The sequence below is a fragment of the Denticeps clupeoides genome, chromosome 16 (genome assembly GCF_900700375.1).
Source record: "Denticeps clupeoides chromosome 16, fDenClu1.1, whole genome shotgun sequence".
In the NCBI taxonomy this organism is placed as follows: domain Eukaryota; kingdom Metazoa; phylum Chordata; class Actinopteri; order Clupeiformes; family Denticipitidae; genus Denticeps; species Denticeps clupeoides.
In genome coordinates, this window is record NC_041722.1 from 14077695 (window position 1) to 14100459 (window position 22765).

Genomic DNA, 22765 nt, shown 5'->3' on the forward strand with positions numbered 1-22765 from the left:
CTTTGCAGAAAATAAGCGGCTGTTTACTCATGGTCCTTTTCTATATGTCAGTTGTTGCTTAATGAATCTGTTCGTGTGATGAAGAAAGAAAAAAAAAAGAGATGTGACAGTGTACGCACCAACTCCTGGTCATTTATTTATGTAATATATGTAATAATATATTCATTTACAACATCTATAAAACACTTTGTATAAATTATGCTACAAGACAAAATGGGGCTCTCGGGACATTTTCCTTCGACTGTGTGAGATCGGAGTGGCTAAATGAATGACAGTTTGACACCACAGGGTTCAGTTATGTAAGGAAATTTGGCTTCGCTCTCGAGACTTCAGCTCGAGACTTGATATTGTAAAGGCACTCCAGTCCAGTGCCTTTCTATTTAAATCCCACCTCAAACGGATTTACATGACCCTATTCATTCACAAAAAATATATATAATAAAATAAAAAATTAGAACCTTTCACTGGAGGGAACAAAACGTCCAGCTCTTTTTTGTTTGGAATTATCAACCAAAGGCATAATGTTACGTCACAAAAATAATTTCATTAATAGTAAACAAAAAAAATAAAAGGTCACAATATTTTCTCCCCTGTGAATTGTCCTGCAAAAAAACGTAAAAAATAAAAAAAATGTAAAAAGAAAGAATGACAGTGGCGGTTTCCCCTGGGGTAACACTAAGAATGCATTTCACTTTCAATACAAAGAGGTAAAAATCTAATTTGTTCGTCTTGGCGTAAGCATGGCATACATACGGCACAGCCTTTAAACATAGTCTAGGTTACAATTTCAGTCCATACTGTACAGCACATTCTAATATGAGCTGGTACAGTGTGTCAAACAATTTTTTGCAAAGCATTGTTCCACGAATTCCGTTAATAATAATGCAAGCGGTAATAAAAAATTTTGTTCTTCTTCAACCTATAATACTGAGTAACATGGCAAGCATACAGTACAAAGTACAAAAACCCACAGCAGTCCATTTACTTACCATGGATATGGCTTTGTGTCAGATTTTTTAGAAAAAGAAAGAAAAGTGCAATGAGAGGTGACATGTGCGTGATGGGAACGGTTTCAAAAACTTTAGTGCAATGCAAACACGTTTTTAAAAAGCACTTGAAAAGGTAAGTGTAATACAGTCTTTTGACAAAGTTTATGGTACTTTCCACGGTCTTTCTCATCACAACACGATATACCATGTAAACAGACTTGCAAGAGGAGGACATTCGTTAAGGAGTTGCAAGTCAGATGCTCACAGTTTAAAAGTTGTGTTCCGGATAAAACACTTTAACAGAGCATGGCAGGCGGTTACGTCCCACGTTGCAGCAGAAATGCACAGAAGTAGCCTAAGAACATAATATTAACCCCCAATAATATTAACCACAATTCAGAAACTGATATAACAACAGTAAATCGAAGGCATACACAGAGTACTGCATACCACCAGCAAGAGTCATCATGACCATTAACCATGATGAAAGTAATACGTACAAAATAAATACAGGAAATAATAATAGAGGAAATTGTTAAAAGGTCTGTGGAAACGCAAGGCTTGAGGCGTCTCGGGTGAACTGATTCCAATACCAAGAATTCGGAGTTCTGGACTGCGGGCCTTGACATGCCTGCGCTGCCCTCGGTCTCATTGTGGCAAAGGGACGAGGACTTCAACGTAGTTGATGGGGAAGAAGCCCGACTCGCCGTTGATCATGCCCTCGTACCAGTTCTCGTCGATCTGGTTGGTGAGGATGATGATGTCACCCTCCTTGAATCCCAGCTCACCTTCATTCTCTGGCTCAAAATCGTAGAGCGAGCGGCAGCAGGGCTGGTCCATATGTGGCTCGGACTCTGCAGGGCACAGAAAGAGGCGTGGATGTGACATCACTGCAGTGTAAAAGCACTTTCGAAATATAAATAAATAAATAAATAATGCTCATTGCTGAATCGGTACCTTCCAGGTAATGATTTGGGTTAGTTGATTTTTTTTTTTTCATATTTCTACAAATATGCACTTGCTTTGATCATGGCGAGCTGGATGTGAGGGTGGAAAGCATGGATACTCACGGTTAGTGGCTGGGTTCTCTGGCCACAACTGGAAAATGGGAGTGAGCTGCTCAGCTGGATGAAAACATGGATATGGGCCGTGAGACAGATGGGACTTTGACAAAACTTTTACAGCGTCTGGCCATGGAGAGATTATGTTACAGCCAAAGAAAATCTGACGTGGAAGCTGTTTGTGAGCACCGTGCCTCATACTGCAATGACACACATGGCCAGCAGCAGATGGCGCAAAAAACACCATTAGCAGAGCCACACAGAGGCCGTTTTGGAACAGTAACGGAATCTTATTGCTCATGATATACCTGTCGTGACATGCCTACAGAATTCTCTCTAAATAATGAGATAAAAAGAGTACATACTACTCAAGCAGGTGTTTCACAAAGCAGGATTTGTCTGTTAGATTAACGCCACCCTGAAGTCTGAACATACCTCAGGGCAGTCTGAGCCAGGATTCTTGAATTTATGACCCTTAGGGTCCAGGTACTACTGATTGGACTGTCAGACCTTGATTTCAGTTTTCTCAGGTGGACACAGAGCAAAATGAAGACTGGACTGAGTTGAAGAACCATGGTTCAGGCCAGAGGATTTCATACAGAACTGCTTTAATTGTAACTGTATTAAATGACCTAGCTCATAGTCAGCAGTGAGATATTTCTTGCAACAACGTAGATGTAGTGAAAATAAAAATCGACATACTTTTTCCATTCACGCTGTTGTTGATCTGGATATCTGCAAGACACATTACATGGATTATACACACTGACGCACATTCAAACACATCCAAATAGCTGTTCAAACGCGAAAATGAATACCTGTCTTGATATCTGAATACCAGAATACTATACCTGTGGCTTTTATCGATGGGCTGTAAGATAAACCATTGTGTTGTGTGTTATCAGAGGCTTCAATGTTACTAATGACTGACTTTGGCCTGAACTCTTTCTTGGGTCGGCTGCTTGCTGTGGCTATTCTGTAAGAGTTGAACATATGTACTCCAATTACCGCACCTCACGCAGCAGTGCACACAGTACAGATGAAGTAGAGATCAGTCGCGCTGTCCTTACTTCTTTTGTAGTTTACTGTTGAGGTCCTCCAGGATTTGTAAAGACAGGCGGTGGTACTCGAGAGCAGCCTCTATAAGAGCTCCCAACTGGCTCACCTGCTCTACCTGCAGACATAGGATGCGGCAACATCAACCAGCATGCAAAAAAGTGGTGTCCTCTGCATTTAACCATCACCCATGGTGAGCAGTGGGCAGCCATGACGGGCACCTGGGGAGCCACTTCCTTACCCGCTAGGCCACCACTGCCCTATATATATCGGTCATGATATATATTAGAGATCAGACATCATCACAACTAACCTGGATATTTTCTCATGCAGCCATGCAAATGATTTAATCAGTAAATGCTATTTCTGCTACATTTTGATGATTTCATAAAGTGAACTTCATAACTAATCCTTAGACAGAGATGATGCCACTCTGCAAATAATTCTTCGCTCATTTGCTTTCTTACAGTTACAGTCTTTGCCACAGTGCAGATAGGCAGGCATGGCAGTGACGGACTCACGTCGTTCTCCAGGAAGTTGAACATGCTCCGTTCTGCCAGCTCTTTGGACTCCTCAAACTTCTCCACTGCCTGCTTGATCTCCTCGTCCGGGATTTTCCCCTGGCGCTTCTTCTTGTAGTCAAAGTCTAACCGACGGCCTTCAAGCTTTTTTAGATGATGCTGCAGGGAAGAGAATTAACAATTGAAAAGGTTACACAATCATGTCAGTGGAGTTAAATGAATAATGGTCAATGTATTGTCAACAATAATAAAACAACACAAAATGGCATGGCTGCCTAGCATCAACAGAAATCTATGAAGCCTCACCCCAATCTCCTTCAAGTCTTTGTCTTGTAATGTCTGAAGAGGATCAATAAAGTTCTGTTTGACACTGATGTCCAGGGAATCTTTCACCTCAGCCATCTGCTTCATGGCTTCACCAACGTCCACCAATGCACACCCTGCAGAGGGAGCATCGCAAATAATTACACAACATCTCCTGCTCTACCTACAGCTCTGACAGAACCCTGAAAAAGAAATTAATAAAGTTGTGACAGGAACTTTGCATGAGTCTGTACGTGCCTAATATCTCCACCAGGTGGCAGAGTCAACACAACATTAAAACAACAACAAATCACTAGAAGATTGTGAAACATGTTCCAAGCCCAAAATACACAGGATGTGTGAAAAAGTGTGTTTTCACAGGGTCAAGTACCAAAGGAGGAATCCTCTCCCAAGTCTTTGCCATATTTCATCATACAGTCTCCCAGCAGCCCCTCTGTCTGTGGGTAGCCAGTGGTCTTCACCTGTCCCCGGATTTTAGACATGGTGTTGAGCATCCCAAGCTTGGCTCTGGAAGCTGAAATTACAAGGCAGGAGAAGCTACTTTAATATAACAAGTTTTTTATAACAAGTGAACTCAGAGCCTAAAGTCTCTATTAGCATATTGTTTCTGAAACCAATATTAATTGAATATTAGAACTTTTCTATAAATAAAATTCCACTGAATTTTTTACCTGGATTGGGCTGCAGATATTCTGTGGTTTTGGACAAGAGTTCAAACACAGACTTGTTGGTGACATCAATTTTCTAGGGAGGGGGGTGGAATAAAAATACATTCCAACAACAGCAAAAAAAAGTCATGAATGAAGTTCCAGATTTATACGCCACTGACACATTTCCTTCTCTCCCTCAATCGCTGGGGACCAGAAGAAGGAGGTCGTCCTGTGACACATTTGCCTGTGGTGTGTAAATGAATGGTTTGGCTCTCACCCGCTCCATCTCTGTGAAGTCATCATCGAGTTTTGTCCCTTCAGCCCCGCTTATCTTCTCACTTAACAGCTGTGACAGAGAGACAAGCAGAAAGTAAAGACAAGGAATTGTGCATTGCATTTAGTCAGGAGTAGAATTAAACTTACACTACCAGTGAAAGGTCTTTTTTTACATTCTAGAACAAAACTGGAGACCAGGAAATAACACAATGAAGTAATTTACACAAACAGGGCTAAACGTTAAAGATTTCACTTTCTCCAGCTATAGCAATAATAAATATGTCTCTTGCATTGGATTCTTCTAAATCAGCCCTATGTTAGCCTCCATCACCGCCATGTAACGTGGCCTATGTGGTCTGCATCATGGTGAATGTAGCATGAATTTCTAAACATTAGCTGTTGTCTTGAATCTCAGTCAGCCGTTGTGCTTGTGAGGTGAGAAGGGACGAACAAATCCCAGCGTCCAGAATATCCCAGGCGTGATGCAACACAGGAGCCTTGAGAGGACAGAGTCTAAACAACCTTTAGATGTAAAATTGCGGCTACTGTTGAGCTTCATACCTGACGTTGTTGTACCAGGTTTTATGTTCCAGGAAGAGCAGCAGCTCTGATTGATTCAGGTGTTTACCGGAACAGCCAAATTCAATTGAGATGGTTTCTGATGAGTAATCTCTGGCAATGAAGCCCCCCTCCCCCCTTACGTCCCACTCAAAGTCACTTTGATTCCATTAGACCAATTCCGAGCTGTAAGCGTTAGTAAAGCTGTATTCAAATATAGCTGCATCAGATTGTACACGTTGCAAAAAAACACGTCTAAAATAGCAAGGAGACGATTACCTAACGGTACAAAAAAATGACTGACAAGCGGACAAGTAGATCCGGATTTGAAATGACAGAAAATGCATGGTGCGCTAAATATAGCGGAGTGTTAATGGATGCAAGATGCCGAGCGTTCTGCTAGAGATCCGTCCAATTAGCGACTAAACAAAAGACGGCGAGAGCGCCCCGGGCCCCGTAGACGGAAAAGAGGCCGTTAAAAAGGCCAGGGCAGGTCTCGACATTTACTGCTGGCACAAGCTGACTTTCTGCAATCACAGTACGTTCAGTCCGGAGCGTGCAGGTTAACACACTTCGGTATCCGCAACAGAGACACTATGCAGCCAGCGTCACAAGAGAGAATTCGGGCTGTCACGATCATGACACCTTAGGTAAGTGAAAGTGAAGTGATTGTCATTGTGACACAACGAAATGTGTCCTCTGCTTTTAACCATCACCCTTGGTGAGCAGTGGGCCGCCATGACAGGCACCCGGGGAGCAGTGTGTGGGGACGGTGCTTTGCTCAGTGGCCCCTTGGCTGACCAGGATTCGAACCGGCAACCTTCTGATTACGGGTCCTTTTCCCGCTAGGCCACCATCATACAAACGACAGCGATTCATGATTTAAGCATACAATTACGGTGAAGTCTGACTGATTCCTAACAGATTTCTAATCTTCCTAAAACAAGTAGAGCTGGGAGATGCGGGGGGAAAATCATTTACAGCATAAATATTTCTATTATTATTTCTTCAGACAAAGCATTTCTGCCCTTAGGGTTTTTAAACCAAATAATTGCATCTCGTTATTAGTAAAAAATGTCCAAAGCTTATTATCAATATCAAGTTGGGAGCTCAGTCGCGGCTGTAAAACACGAACCATCATGGCTGCTCTCAAAGCAGGATTTGAGCCATGCCTTGCCCCTTGCAGTGTTATGCTTTGTCAAAAAAAAATTGCATTTCGTTATGCTCTATGTCTTTTGCATCCTTATATTTTGCGAGTTGGCTGAAAGCTTCGGCAGTATGCAATGGTAAACGTAAACCAAGCTTAGATTTGCAGAGTTTCGTGGCGTATGCAAATTTTCTGACTCTGTCGAAGCTCGTGGCCATCTGTTCTCCTCAAGCTGTGAAAGTTAGCATGTTTTCAGGCTACACACCTAAAATAATTCAACAAATCCCGAGACCCAGAGACACAAGCGCTTAGATAGAGAGAGAGAGAGAGAGAGAGAGAGAGAGAGAGACAGAGCAGCAGTGGGAGAACTGCTGGATGGAGCTCTCCTCCTACACACACACACTTGACCTTAGATGCACACTACTGGGGCAATAAAACCTACACTGAGACCTACTTTAGGGCACTCATACACTGCCGCTGGAATTCACAGCCTTAATATGTACAAAAAAAACACACATAGGCACAGTAGATGACAAACCACAGCCACATAAATCTTTAAACAAGCGTACTGTGCAACTCCACAGAATTAATCTTCATTCAATGCAAATGTCAAGCTACTGACATCCATTTCCTGGTAAATCAGATTATAAAAATGGCTCTACAGAGCCTAGAAATTGGTCGGCAGAGGCAGATCAACTACCTTCTCTACAGATGACTTCCACAGGACAGGCCTTGTATAAGCTTGTGAAAAGGAAGAGAACCACAAACTCACCCTAGGTCTGAGTGACAGGTCAGAGACATCCTTAAACTGAAGGTTTAACTTCTATTTAAAATAAGGTAGAAAGTGTTACAGCCCGAAAATGTGAACTCTTCCCTCTAATGAGTACACAGTACAAACTGGCTTCGGTATTTAACCCATACATTTAATCCACTTCCTTACCGTCTAGGACACGACTGCTTAGTTCACTTAAGGACAAAATATGGCTTTTAAAAAACCATAACAAATACATTTGGGCTGGATTAACTTCACAATATTGGATTAGAGGCTGTTGTCCAATTTTATGCTTTTCTCTTTAAATCCCATTACACAAAGCATGCAAAGTGGTTTTAGCAAACCATTTTGAGATCGCCCATACCGACTAATGTAAAACCAAATAAAAGCACCTTTAAAAAGATACTGGGGGTATATCTAGGCCTCTAGGTTTATGACTGATCCATGGGAAGGATCAGAGCATGCTCCTTGTTGCGGCTACAGACACTCTTACTATCAGTGGGGCACCTACAGTGCGTGACCAGCGATTCCTCCCTCCTTCCATGCCCCCTCAGTTCAAATTCATCCACAAGATTATTAAAGGGAGCACGTGATTGTCTTCGACCCTCCCTGGGATGTATCTGAACAACGAACAGAGGTGATTGGGAGAAAAAAAACAGATGATTGTGCAATTCAAACAATTCCACTGAATCAGTCATATCAAAAGCAGACAAGACAAAACAAGTATAAGCTGTAGGCTGTATAGTGTAAAGAACATAGCTTCGGTTTCTGGGAATATAGCAGCATAGTTCTCTAATGATATCATATATTTTGAGCTGAAAGTGGTTCTGCTTGTATTTCAGGATCTTGCCTATTGCAAGATTTGCCCGTGGCTCAGAGAAAACTGGACCTCACAACATGCCCATAGTACCAGCTACTGAGCCGGCAATGTACAAGCCACCAACTAGGTCAGAATAAATTCAGCACGCCTAATATGGTTCTGTTTTCGGAATGTCTATAAGGACAGGGAACGCCGCAGCAAGAAAAGACCTCAGACTTGAATCCAAATATAAAGAACTATAACAGCACCCATACTTGCAGATACTTTTTCACAAAAAGGAGCTACCACAAAAAAAATGCCAACCGATTTTCCAAGATTACGTGATCCCAATTGATTGTCGCTTGATCTTGGTGATCAGCTTTGGTAATTTTTCTTGATCACAAGAAGTTTGCATATAATGTGTGCGTGTGAGGAGCACAACGTGAAACTACCAAAGAACAAAATGGCTGAAAAAAAGAACATAAGAAGGCGGCGAAAGTAACGGAGATGACGTGCAGTTAAGTGAAGTCATTGATTTGTTAAGGAAATCCGTAATCGGAAGGTTGCTGGTGGGAATACGCAAACCGCCATGGTCTCACTGAGGTGCCACCGAGCAAAGCACCGTCCCCACACACTGCTCCCCGTCATGGCTGCCCACTGCTCACCAAGGTTGATGGTCAAAAGCAGAGGACACATTTCGTTGTGTCACCGTGTGCTGTGCTGTGTATCACAATGACAATCACTTCACTTTCACTTTTTTTTGTTATGGCCAAAGCGACGTGGAGCAAATGATGCCGCTCTGTAAGAAAAAATCGAATCGTTCGATATGGGAAAGTACGTCGTGAACATTGTTTTTGCCCAGATTGCCGGGCCGTTTGAAAATCTGGTGGACAGGGCGCAATGCACATTGCCTGTCACAGTGTCATTATCACTAGATTATCACTCCAGATGCCAGGCGATGTTCCAGCTCGAGGAGGGGGCAGCGGCATCCTGCCCCTGCAGACCGCACGACATCGTGCCAGGCTGAAGATGCTATTATCCAAACGCTCGCGCAGCCATTACACTGCATCGAGGCTAAACACATTCACCAAGAACGGAACATGAAACGGGTCGGGGTCCAAACGCAGACAATCAGGCGGGGCGCGCTCGCTCTGCAGGCAGTTTCCTGAATAATGGTGAACAATGCGCTACCACAAAGCGAGACTCTGATGAAATGGCGGTTTCTGCTGCATGACTGTCCAGACCTTTTCCTCTCCTGAGAGCAGGAACAATAAAGAGAGCCAGTAAATGGGCCACTTCTTCCCAGGACAAACAAAACAATAGCGAGCAACAACTGAGAGCGGTGGGGAGACGTGCGGGGTCATGGGTGTGCTCCGTCACGACCTGGCTACTGAAAACGCCGTGGACTGATGGTGTTTACGGTGGTAACCGTGCTGGGGAGCCACGACCTCTAAACACGTGTCAGAGAACTGATACACACGGCGGCTAACACAGTGAAGCAGACGAGACCTTGAGGCGATTGGCCAAAGGCAGGAACAATCAATCCAGCATCACGACCGGCTTCAACTGGTGCGTCATATTTTTCCCCTCCTGGTCACAAGGTAATATTGCAAAAAAAACATTTTTTTTTGCAATTATTATGTAACAACGAACAGACCTGCAGACGTTGCTTCAGATGGCGCAGGAGGCAAAAATAAAGCACAACAGAGATGAATGCTGCAGAGACCTTTCGCTGCGTGTAGGAAGAATGCCGGGCCCTCTTGTAGCCTGTTTTCAGTGTTAATGTTATAAAATAGAACACTTAGAGCAGCGAGAACCAAGAGCAACCGAGGACAGGTAGTCATTAAAAGTATGTGTAGAAAACTGCGTGTGTGTGACACGGTGGACTATCTGCCTAAGAAATTAATACATGAATGAAAAAGGAGTCCAGTGCTTGAAATGCATGCAAATAATACCTTTCTAGGGAAAAAGTGAATTTTAAGGTAAGATAAGAGCTTTATTGTCGTTAACACTGTGTCTGCAATCACAATAAAGTAAAATTTTGCTTCTCGGCTCACAGTACAGTCCCTGACAAAAGTCTTGTCACTTGTGTACAAATTGACCTCAAGTGACACAGAAATATATTTCTAATCAAGTTTTTTTTTTTTTTATAGGAAATAAAAATTTTATTCCCAACAGCTTTTGTAATAATGTTTCAGTGCAAAACAAAACTGTTAAAAAGTATTCTAATATTCAAAGCTTGGTAAAGTCAGTTTTTGCAGACAAAAGTGTTGTCGCCTTGTCATATGAGCTTCACCGGTGACTAATAATGGATCAATGAGGTTTCAGGTGTATAAAAAGAAGCCCAGAACACTAGACCTTCACATCAACTGCAACTAGACCTCTGAAAACATGCCTAAGATTCATGCCTGAGACTAAAGTGTAGATGATCAAGAGGCTGAAGATCAGATCCACTGCTGATGTGGCAGACACCTGCAATGTGTCTCAGCGTCAAGCACAGAGGATAAAAAAATATTTGGAGAGACTGGAGACATTTTTGACAAGCCCAAGTTAGGCAGACCCTGCAAGACAACTGCTCGAGAGGACCGTTTGTTGGCTTGAAAATCCAAGGCCAGCCCATTTTCCACTGCAGCAGAGCTCCATGAGACTTGGTCACCTGAAGTCCCCGTGTCAACCAGGACAGTTGAAATGGCCTCCATGGTGGAATCAGTGCCCAGAAGCCAGCGCTAAACAAAAGACAATTGAAAAACCATGTGGCATTTGCCAAGACCCAGAGCCTGCTAAAAGGATGGACGCTGGAAAAGTGGCAGAAGGTGGATTTTTCAGATTAATCTTCTGTTGAATTACACCACAGTCGCTGCAAAAATTGCAGGAGACCTACTGGAGCCCGCATGGATCCGAGATTCACCCAGAAAACACTGATGTTTGAGGGTGGAAAAATCATGGTCTGGGGTTCCATCCAGTATGGGGTGTGCGAGAGATCTGCAGGGTGGAAGCAGCATCAATAGTCTGAAATACCAAGAAATCTTAGCTACCTTTTATATTCCCAACCATAAAAGAGGCCAAATTCTGCAGCAGGATGACCCTTCCTGCTCCATCACATACGTCCGTCTCCACTTCAAAGTTCCTCAAGGCGAAGAAGATCAAGATGCTCAAGGATTGGCCAGCCCAGTCACCAGACATGATCATTGAGCATGTGTGGGGTAGGATGAAGCATGGAAGACGAAACCAAAGAATATTGATGAACTCTGGCAGGCATGCAAGACTGCTTACTTTGCTATTCCTGATGACATCAATAAATTGTATGAATCCTTGGATGGATGGATGGATGGATGGATGGATGGATGGATGGATGGATGGATGGATGGATGGATGGATGGATGGATGGATGCAGTCCTTCAAGCTCATGGAAATCATACAAGATATTAAGTTTCGATCTCACAGCACCGCTACTTAATTTGCTGACATATTTTTGTATTTGCAGTAAATTTGTTCAATTTCTGTATAGGCGACAAAACTTTGGTCTTGCCAAAATTTGACCTTTCTGTATTGATTAAATGATAAATCTTTTTTTCAGTGAAACTAATTCATTTCAATGCATTAAACATCATTTGGTAGGGTTTCAGCTTTTCATATGAGCTATTTCTAACACTATTTCTAATTGATTACTTAAAAGTCAGGTTAAAAGCAGGTGTTTCTACAAAATAGATAAGCAACAAGACTTCTATATAGTGCAATATAAAAGAAGCTTCACACAATTAAAATATTTTGTTTTATAATGTTATTAAATAGTTCAGCTCTGCCACTTCAGTCCATTTGCCAGAACCTTGTGGTGGTAGTAGCCTAGTGGGTAGTAGTAGCCTAGTATGTAACACACTCGCCTATGAACCAGAAGAACCACTTACTACCATTGTGTCCCTGAGCAAGACACTGTCCCTGAGCAAGCTGCTCTAGGGGGGGACTGTCCCTGTAACTACTGATTGTAAGTTGCTCTGGATAAGGGCGTCTGATAACTGCTGTAAATGTAAATGTACCTTTCAGCCAATCACAGCGTAGGATCACAGCCACAAGATCACAGCCATATAAAATTCCTTTTCAGTGAAACTAAATCACAAAAATCTGAGCATGAATGCAAACAATGATTCTATTGTGGATCAACTCTGAATCCTGTATGGATTACGAATTCCATTCGCCAAACTGCACATAAAGCAGCAGCTAAACTCTGCTTCTCGAGATGAGACGCACAATATGACCTCCATGTCGTGGTTTGGAGGTTATGCGAGACCCTCAGAAACATATTGTGCCCATGCTGTGCAGCTCTCCCATTGATGTAATCGGCTCACGAAGCGGTGAGTCACCACTCGGTAATCGCAATCATGTTCCCATCATTCCACCATTATAACAGCAGGGAAAAAAAGCAAACTATCGATCAAATCAGAACATGTCAAGAAGTGCCTTTAAACCCCCGCACTGACGCTGGAAGGGAGAAGTTTCAGTGCAAACGTCATTTCAAAGCTGAGTGAAAGATGCAAAGGCTTGACTTGACACAAACGTCAGTGTCCATACGTTATGATATGATAATTAGTCTATAACTCAGTGTCACGGTGGTGATGGTGGACACCCCACTTTGGGGCACTCCGGATCCGTGTGGAGTTTTTTTAGGTGTCGATGCTGTCTGCACTGAACCAGTACTGAGCTGGTATTGCAGACATTGTCACTGGAATCAAAAAATGTCCCCCTGAGAGCTTCTCAGGACCCTGCAGGTCTCCAGCACCACCCCCCTTTCCACCTCCAATGCAGGGAAACAGAGCACATGCTTCCTGAGGGACCGCCGGTGTGGAAACATCCTGCACCCCCCTGCGAAGCCCTGCCTTGTTTTCACAGGCGCTGGGCTAGGCTGCAAAACAGAGGCGCTCGGGCCCGGCCCAGTTCCTCAATCACGGCGCTGGAAGCGTCGCCAGGCCCGCCGGGGCTTTTAGCAGCGCCATGTCGCTTCTGTTGTCGTGGATGCAGAAAGCAGAAATGAAAAAGGGTTTTTTTCATTGTCTCGTGTATGTGTGTGGCTTCAGCCACTGAAACATTTATCCAAGGCAGTAATCAATGAGCAGGTTTTAATGGGGTTTAGGTTTGGACTTTTTTTTTCCAAGACAGTTAAATGTATTCTTTTCTCATCAAATTGTTTCAATAAGTGATAATAATGCATCAAACAAGCTGATGGAATTTGTTTGACAATAATAGTCTAGGATTAATTATTCTAATTATTCAACACGACAAGAGTTTGGTCTACACTGTAGCTTTCAAATCAATACAAATGAGCATGATGGATACAGCGTCTCTCAAACTCACAAACATAAAAAAAAAAAAGTCAAGGCAACAAACAATGGACGCATTTTATCCCCTTCAAAAATCCGCAAACAGGCAGGACAAGGGGAGTTTGCATTCCTGCCGTGTTTCTGGCTCAATAAACAAAATGCCAGAGTCCGGCCTGGAAAGGAGAGGAGCGTCCAAGCACTCTGCTTATGAAGTAAAAAAAAAAAGATGCTCTGCGGCCGAGCGTAATCAATATTAAATGGCCCGTGGGCTATGCTGCTCGCAGCAGGCGTGTCGGCTTGGCAACAGACGCTGAGCGTAATGACAAAAACAAAAAAAAGGAATAAGGCATGAAACCAGTTGACTTAACTGGACGAAACCTCGGAGGAAAATATAGATGAGATTCACATTCAAATTCTAATAGTCGCTCGATTCATACATGCGAGACTGTGACATGCCACAATCATCACAGGGCTGACCGACCGACCGCAGGAAATCACCGGCACGCCGCGTTTGAGTAGAAGCTGTGCTGACAGCCAGGACTCCATGAGCTGCACCACTAACCTCCGTGGATAATTCCAAAAGAAAGACAACAAGGGAGCGTTTAAAATGTTTAATAACCATGGGAATGCCACCATGGTTCCTCCTGAACAGCGCTCTGTAATCTTACAGTTTATAGGCAACATAATGGGTGCAATCCCTGTTTGTGTCAAAATAAAATTCCACTGTTCTTTATCCATAGTGTGGACGAGTGATGGCTGCTGAAAACAGATGCTAAAACCCTGGCTGAATAGATGAACTTGGTAACTAATACCTGCTGAAAGGTGGTATTTTGCTATATTTTGCTCATAATGTGTGATAATTAGCATCACAATTTGGAAAAGTTAAAACCACACACAAATGCAACAGGAATTAGCAAAATAACTATCCAGCACTTTGATTTCATCTTGGTGGACTACCTACTTCATGTTTTTGGTAAGTTGTCCAGTAAATAAGAGTGTAGTACAATTCATTACCTTTCATGCACAGGTCTAGATGAGAACAAATTCATCTTGGCCATGTCTGGGGAACATACACAATTATTTTTCACACCTTCTGGTGAATCTGGAGTAGAGGAAAATGAAGAGCAACGGTGAATACACTATTATAACAACATGGGCAACAGAAAATATCAAAACAGTTTACGTGGCGATATTGTAATAATGCAGAGACGTCAAATATCGATATTTTTGTATACAAATTTAGTGCACTGGGTGGTGCTGTTGAGTGTTTTCTTTAGTGACGTCAGTAGAGATGCAAATACAATCTCCACTCCTGTAGATGGCGCTGTATGGGTGAAATCGCAAAATATAACAGAGCGATCACAGCATCTCATATTTCAGCTCTGTTTTTTACGTTTTCAGTGAACTCTAGAAAATCAATATGTACAATATCACAATATATCCTGTTTTATTCGTATCGTGATACGTATCGTATCGTGAGATCCTTGCCAATACACACCTCTAGTAACAGTGGTGTGATAGTGAAGCCCAAAAAGATACAGAACAGATATGTAACAGGGAAGTAAGTTATATTTGGACAGTATTTGACTGCTGTTTTAGTGCAAATACAGGTCAACAAAAAAGAAAAGTGGTCTTAGCCCGAATCCAGGAAACCATTAAACCATTAAACCACACCGTAATTCCAAGAACCCAAACGGGTCACTGCTTTGCTTACTCTCCTTTCATTTACATTTACATTCATGGCATTTATCAGACGCCCTTATCCAGAGCGACTTACAGTCAGTAGTTATAGGGACAGTCTCCCCTGAGCAACTTAAGGTAAAGTGTCTTGCTCAGGGACACAATAGTAGTAAGTGGGATTTGAACCTGGGTCTCCTGGTTCAGAGGCGAGTGTGTTACCCACTAGGCCACTACCACCCCTTTCCTGTTGGTTACTGTTGTTTCAGTACCATTTCAATTCTCTCAACAAAATGAAAGCGCACACCGTGGAGCCACGCTAGCCTCTTCACACCACACTTCTGCTACTCTTGCATCCACCTTCGTCCAATGCTCAAGCGCTGTCCATGCTGGCTGGGCTGCTTTTCATCAGCCGCAACCGGACATCTTGTTTACACAGAAGTTACACAGAAAGTGAATGGAGACAAAAAGAACCCGAAGAACGCTCAGCTTCAGATGCCGAGCAGGAGGTCAAATATTTGAAAACCAACCTAGTAATCTGCCAAAAACAATGGCCCAGAACCACAGCAACGGTGTCAGTAAACATGGCTGTGTTAGCAGCAATGTTAGACATTGTAGTCATTATCGTGGAGGAACTCATTCGCTGCACTCAGAGCCTTCCCTCAGCTATGAAAGTGAAAATGAAGTGATTGTCATTGTGAAACACTGCAGCACAGCACACGGTGACACAACAAAATGTGTCCTGGTATTTAACCATCACCCATGGTGAGCAGTTGGCAGCCATGACAGTGTGTGGGGGCAGTGTGTGGGGACGGTGCTTTGCTCGGTGGCCCCTCAGTGGCACCTTGATTACGAGGCCGCTTCCTAATGCAATTTCCCACTTGTGGGACTCATAAAGGTTGATCTTATCTTATCTTAACTGCAAGGTCACCACTGCAGTGAATGTGCTTTCTTGCCGTGTAAAAACTAGGCATGTTTAACGCCATCACTGTGCATCACCTTCGTGATTTACATTTGCAGCATTTATCAGACGCCCTTATCCAGAGCGACTTACAATCAGTAGTTACAGGGACAGTCCCCCCCTGGAGCAAGTTAGGGTTAAGTGTCATACTCAGGGACACAATGGTAGTAAGTGGGGTTTGAACCTGAGTCTTCTGGTTCATAGGCAAGTGTGTTGCCCACACAATTTAAATTAAATAGCTCTGGACATTTAGGCATTGCTTTATATAACCTATCCTAACTCTGAGCACAGGCTATGCAGAAGCTGAATCTTGTATGATTTAAATATTTTTCTCTGATGAGTAACAATTATTTGAGTAAAAGTGAAACTGTTGGCCCGTTGGTTGAGACAATGTCACTCAAATTTCGGCTAAGGACTGTGCAAAAGAAGTTGCGTTGCTGAAAATGTGTGAAGACTGTGAACTATGTCATTATTTTATTTGGTTGTTTGATTAGCGCTTTTGTAACGATTGCGGGTCCCGGGCCACTGGATGCAGACCCCGGCCCTTCCCGATTACCGCACCTGTTGTCCCGCCGGGTCCAGGGTCTCGTTCTTCTGTTTGTTGTTGTGAGTAGCCCATGTGTCTTGTCGAAGTCGCTGTGACCCTGGAGTCTGGCATGTGTGCGTGCGTTGCCCGCGCGAGCGGGCCTTTTCCCACCCAAAGTACATCCTTTATTACAATAAACTGTTTATTGTTAAAGCGTCTGCACCTTCTTTGGTGTCGTGACATCAAGTTCTTGCACCTGCTACTAGATAAGACATTTGTTAGCTAGCAATGTCTTCTTCCTGCAAATGTACCTTCCCTGGATACCAGAGCAGCTCCATGTGCTTATTTATATTTGACAAGGATGACGACACAATTAAGAATTGGCTACTCAGTAATCAATATTGGAAGATAATATATACCATTATTTTGCAGACTGAGCATCCAGCTCATATTTGAAACCTACATTTTATCCTTAGCTGTGTAACTTTGACTACATGGACTGTATTAAAACATAATGACAGATGTCAATCGCAGTGAATGCCACCCACTTAAAATTACTGAAGCAGAGAGCGATGCTGAAATACTCACTGCCATGCAACTGAATTTTTAACAGGTATTGATCTAGTGGGAGGACACTGAGTGCAATCCTTTACAATCCTCCCTGCTTAACCTTTAGCTTTCAACCCTGCACCTTGTGATGAAACACAAACCGGAATTCGACAGGATGGAAATATTCAATTCTCTCAATAACTTTGACGTTGAATCTGTGAAAGCGCATAAACGTCCCCATAACAAATCACCTAGCTTGCATGCCACTTCATCACACTGAAAGCTTTCTGGAGATGAAGAGTATACGGCATACCAATCAGATCCAGAAAACTTTATTATTCCCGAAGGAAATTGCTTATGCTACATTTTCACAGAGAGAAGGACATACATTTATGAGTATAAATAAAAATAAGCACTAAAAATAAGTATGCATTAATGGCTCAAGCAGCATTGCACATTATGTAAGAGTTAAATATAATAAAATATATGAATAACCAATAACTTGGACTGAATGTGTGATGCCCAGACTAAGGCACTTTGTGCGTCAACTCCCATATATCCCATATCTATCAGCGCAAATCCAGTCACACTTCCTTGACAGAATTCAATTCTGTGTTACAGCCAGCATGCCAAAAAGAAGTCACAGATGCCACATTAGCTTAAGAATGCGGCGAGCAAGACAGGCAGGAACACAGACAAGATCCAACTTGTAATTTAAACACTGTCAGCAGCGGCCTAAAACTTTCGTTTATGAAAAATCTGATGTGATAGCAAGTAAATCTAATCTTATAACATTCACGATTCCCAACCAATAAACCATCAACCTTGGAGGCAGGAACATTCAAAACTGTAATTACATGCAGACATCCTGCCAATTTACACATCAAGCTTTCTATATTATGGCTGGTAGAAAATTCAATTGTTATCTGAACAAAATGCATAAGTATTAAGAATGAGGCACTATATGGGGCACCCGAATGGACATGAGTGGACAAGAACAATGCTTAATATATCTAGGTAGCTGAGAAATGGGCAAAAATACATTAAAGTGTCAGAGCACTTAAACTCATTGTAAATATAGTGATAGAAAAAAATCACCAAAAATGATTTATAGATAATATGCCATATATTAAGTGGATTAGTATATATTTGGGGACTTTCCTTATCTTGTGAAAGTATAGAAACACAGAAGTAATTACTATTTTATTACATAAATTGATTTCAAACCATCTTTCCGTGAAAATCTCCAGCATTTAAAACAACTGTTGTCGGCCAACACATCATCATCTTAATCTGAACTAGAGTCTCTTAATCTGGTCTGTATGTTTGCAAAACCCCTGAACTTTGCTGTGCAAACAGACAACTGGGCCCATAACAGCCGCAGCACAAAGTTACCCAATCTGTTATCAGAGTACAAACTGATACACATGACATCACATTCATTTACGGCTCTGGCTAAATGGATGTTGTGCCATTCATGATGGGTGTGAGCAAAGTACAGAGTACCACGGTACAGGCGACCAGCAAATAACATGGTGCTTCGCCACGGCTTCCCGCATCCGTTATTTGTTCAGCTGCTGTGATATCCCCGTCACCCACAGTTATGTGAAAGAAGATAAACATGAACCAAAGCGATTTTGCTATGTGTGTGTTTTATTAATAAAAAGTAGATAGTAGGAAAATATCGATATAGCAATATATTGTGATATTTTACATGGTGATATTGTATCGATTCGGGGACATCAAATATCAATATTTTTGTATACAAATTTAGCCCAATATTCATTTCTGAGATATGTTGTTTTAGCTGAATTATTAATGTAATGTACGACACAGATCATACACAGCATCTTGTATTTCAGCTCTGTCTTTACATTTTCAGTGAACTGTATGATATCACAATATGTAAGGCATCACAATATGTCGTGATTTAATCACATTGTGACCCATGTATCATGATACGTATCGTATTGTGAGATCCATGTCCATACACACTCCTAGTAGATAGATTTATTTTATTCTAAAGCAAAACATGCAATTATTACCATAATACAATAGTGGGCCCTGCACTACAATTGTGTCTCTTAAAAAAATGTTCCAAAACCACAAATGCATTACAAGACTAATCAGCGCGGACTAATGAATGAGGAGGGTCTTCAAGTGGCAAACGTCCACGGCTTGTTCATTGTTAATATGCCTTCACCCATGCATACGTCTAACTGCGAGGCCTAATCACAACAAGCGCGATGCCAGTCTCGCCATATCCTCAACAGTTAGCTACTATGATGCCAGGTCCGCTGTTTTTAAGCGGCTTTGTTTTATCGTAAAGTATCTTATACATGTAATACGTAGAACGTGTTCAGGAATTTAAGAAAAATTAAGAAAAAATTAAGCTCGTTAATGTTTGCGCAGTTTTTTTTTCTTTTACTTTGAACTACTTCTCACCGACGCGTTCGCCTATTTCACCAGCGACACCTGGCAACCCTGCGTAGCAACGAAGCTGAATGTGCCAGCGGTGTCTGACTTACATCCTTTTAAAGTTATACGAGTCGGACTTTACAAATACGCTTGAAGTTCTGTTGCTGCAATAACTGACCCCCGAACCTGGCTGTCAGGTGTACCAGCGACTATAGGTGTATATTTATTTTGTTCCAGTTCACGTTTCGCAGCCGGCGACACCTGACCAAGCTAACAGTAGCCGCTAAGCAGCTAGCGCGCTCCGCCCGTCTCACGGCGCTTCCAGCAGGCACCTTACCCCCGAGATGCTCACTGGAGCCTGGCCCAAAAGAAGAACGCTGGACCACGCAGCACACACATCAGGATCGCCTGGCCGCCAAGTGCGGCCAAGATGATGAGGATTTCTTCAGACCGAAAAGGTCTAAAAACATTTGCTGTTTCTCAAGAAGTCGAAAAAGCACAAAGATGATGGCGAACGATGCTGGCGGGCATTTCCTCACCTGACTGGCTTTGTGAAATTGCTTCTTTATTCCGGCCACCGACATCCTCACCAGTGTGCCGAAAAGCGCCGCCGAGGAGCACCGCAGGCGTCCAAACGCAACCAAAGCCGCGGCGGAAGGCGAAGGCTGCGCTCCGGGTCGTGTGCGCCGCTGCCTCTGCCGCTGCGGCTTCTCTCTCTCTCTCTCTCTCTCTCTCTCTCTCTCTCCCTCTCTCTCTCTCCCCCTCTCTCTCTCCGCGGCTTCTGACTGCGAGCGGAAAGCGCCGAACTGAGGAAGCCCGGCTGCGCGCGCCCGCCCGGCTGCGCGCGCCCGCGGGGACGGCGACGATGGAGACAATGCCGAGCGGGAGAGCGACGTCGGCGGCGTTCGCGTTCTGCCTGTCAGAGAGAAGGACGACAACATAAATAATAAACTATTTCGAGAGAGAGCTTAATTAAGATAAATTGTCGCAGTATGAGAAGTAGGAGGACTTATTCCTTATGAATTAGCACATATATCACATACATATGCAATATAACTATATATGTGTGTGTGTATGTGTATATATATATATATATAGAGAGAGAGAGAGTTTTATTTTAACAACGTGGTGGAATTGAGCGTTATATGTTGTGATGCGGTGGGGGAGGCGGAGCAGCGAAGATGCTCAGCTACGCAGGGCGCGGACCAGCACTAATTTCGGCGGCGCGCTGCCCCCTAGTGGTTAGGGCAGAAATGAGAATGCACGCTGTCCGCGACCTGTCTGCACAAACTAAGAAGATGCAAAAGACGTGTGGTAATTATTTCACCCGCTTTCCAGTAGATGTTAACGCTTTGTGTGCCTTCTATTTCAAATCCAGTCATCAATGGATGCGGACGGGAAGGAGGATGCTGGAGCCCGTTGTTTATAAAATCCCGGTCATACAGTGACATGCAAAGTCTGCTTAAAATATTACTCTGAAGAGTTAAGTGATCAGATGAAATGGTCACCGAAGGGCAAACGGTAAAGGATTTATTAAATATTTTCTCTTTTGCACAGGGAACATGCAAACATTTCAGCCCACAATTACTGGATAGTCCCTGATGGTCCAATTCTCTCTTTGAAACACTACTTCATCATTCGAGCAAATTCTCAGATAATAATAATAATAATACATTTAATTTATATAGGACCATTCACAATCCCAAGGTTTCTTTACCTATAGGACAAATAACAGCAAAAATATATACAGTCCCTGACTAAAGTCTTGTCTATTTTGTAGAAACACCTGCTACCTTTCTTTTAATTAATCAATTGGTGTTAGAAATAGCTGAAACCCTAATAAATGTTGAGTTTCACTGAAAAAAGATTTAATCAGGACAGAAAGGTCAAATTTTGGCAAGACAAAAGTTTTGTCGCCTATACAGAAATTTAATAAATTTACTGCAAATACAAAAATGTCAGCAAATTAAGTAGCAGTGCTGTGAGATCGAAATGTAATATCTTGTATGACTTCCATGAGCTTGAAGGACTGCATCCATGCTGTTTGGCAAGGATTCATACAATTTATTGATGAAGTCATCAGGAATAGCAAAGAAAGCAGTCTTGAGTCTCCAGAGTTCATCAGTATTCTTTGGTTTTGTCTTTCATGGTTCCTCTTTCATCCTACCCCACACATGCTCAATGATGTTCATGTCTGATGACTGGGCAGGCAAATTGTGGAGCATCATGATCTTCTTTGCCTTGAGGAACTTTTGATGTGGAGATGTAAGTATGTGATGGAGCACCATCCTGCTGCAGAATTTTGCCTGAGACACATTGTAGGTGTCTGCCACATCAACAGTGGATCTGGTCTTCAGCCTCTTGATAATCAACACTTTAGTCTCAGGGTGAATCTTTTCAGAGGTCTAGTTGCAGTTGATGTGAAGGTCTAGTGTTCTGGGGTTCTTTTTATACACCTGAAACCTCATTGATCCATTATTAGTCACCGGTGAAGCTCATATGACAAGGTGACAACACTTATGTCTGCAAAAATGGGCTTTACCAAGCTTTGAATATTAGAATACTTTTTGACCGTTTCGTTTTGCACTGAAACATTATTTAAAAAGCTGTTGGGAATAAAATGAGCCATTTCTTGTTAAAAAAAATATATTTTCTTGAGGTCACTTGAGGTCAATTTGTACACAAGCGACAAGACTTTTGTCAGGAACTGCATATGTACATACACATATATTAACACAAAATACAAAAGTTCATTAAACAGAAAGGTTTTAATTTTAGATTGAAGGATGGAGAGACAGGAACAATTACAGAGAGGCTGAGGAAGAGAGTTCCAGACCTGTGGGGCCATAACTCCAAAGGACCTGACACCATGGCTGGGATGTCTGGTTTGTGGGACAGTGACGCTAGATCAGACCAATGAAGCAGGGAAAGAATCAGGGTGATGTGATCAGCGCATTTTTCGTATGGTTGAAGACGCTTCTGGACATAATGAAGTTTCTGAATAGATTTTGCCACTATGGCCAATGAGGAGGGAATGTGACATAATTACAATTAAGACGCGAGCTCTTATGACAAGCACTTGAAGGCTGTTGTCTGTCTCTGTCTGTCCAAAGTCATGGTAATGTGAATGTTTCTGCTTACTGTATTTTTATTTATTTGTCTTTGTGAG

The 22765-nt window shown here is 42.6% G+C and overlaps 1 protein-coding gene across 2 annotated transcripts; it reads right to left on the reverse strand.

The window, feature by feature from the left end:
- Positions 1-104: 104 nt before the first annotated feature.
- sh3gl3a (SH3-domain GRB2-like 3a) lies at positions 105-20411 on the reverse strand. Of its 2 annotated transcripts, XM_028956316.1 has the most exons (11): positions 20136-20410; positions 4879-4947; positions 4623-4695; positions 4322-4465; positions 3934-4067; positions 3628-3786; positions 3121-3224; positions 2902-3026; positions 2753-2785; positions 2060-2113; positions 105-1843 (listed from the first exon to the last, which is right to left on the reverse strand). In XM_028956316.1, the coding sequence occupies exons 1-11, from the start codon at positions 20178-20180 to the stop codon at positions 1638-1640; spliced, it is 1146 nt and encodes a 381-aa protein (XP_028812149.1). In that variant the 5' UTR covers positions 20181-20410; the 3' UTR covers positions 105-1637. The 2 variants fall into 2 exon arrangements, with proteins under 2 accessions (XP_028812149.1, XP_028812150.1); XM_028956317.1 differs by lacking the exon at positions 2060-2113 and having other exon boundaries at positions 20136-20411.
- Between the last annotated feature and the right edge of the window lie 2354 nt (positions 20412-22765).

Bases quoted from the DNA above. Each gene is read 5' to 3' on its own strand.
- sh3gl3a (XM_028956316.1), bottom strand. From the start codon at position 20,180: ATGTCGGTGGCCGGAATAAAGAAGCAATTTCACAAAGCCAGTCAG. The intron at 4,948-20,135 runs GTGAGGAAATGC...TCTCTGTCACAG, and splicing joins AATTTCACAAAGCCAGTCAG to CTGTTAAGTGAGAAGATAAG. The intron at 4,466-4,622 runs GTAAAAAATTCA...TTGTAATTTCAG, and splicing joins ATATCTGCAGCCCAATCCAG to CTTCCAGAGCCAAGCTTGGG.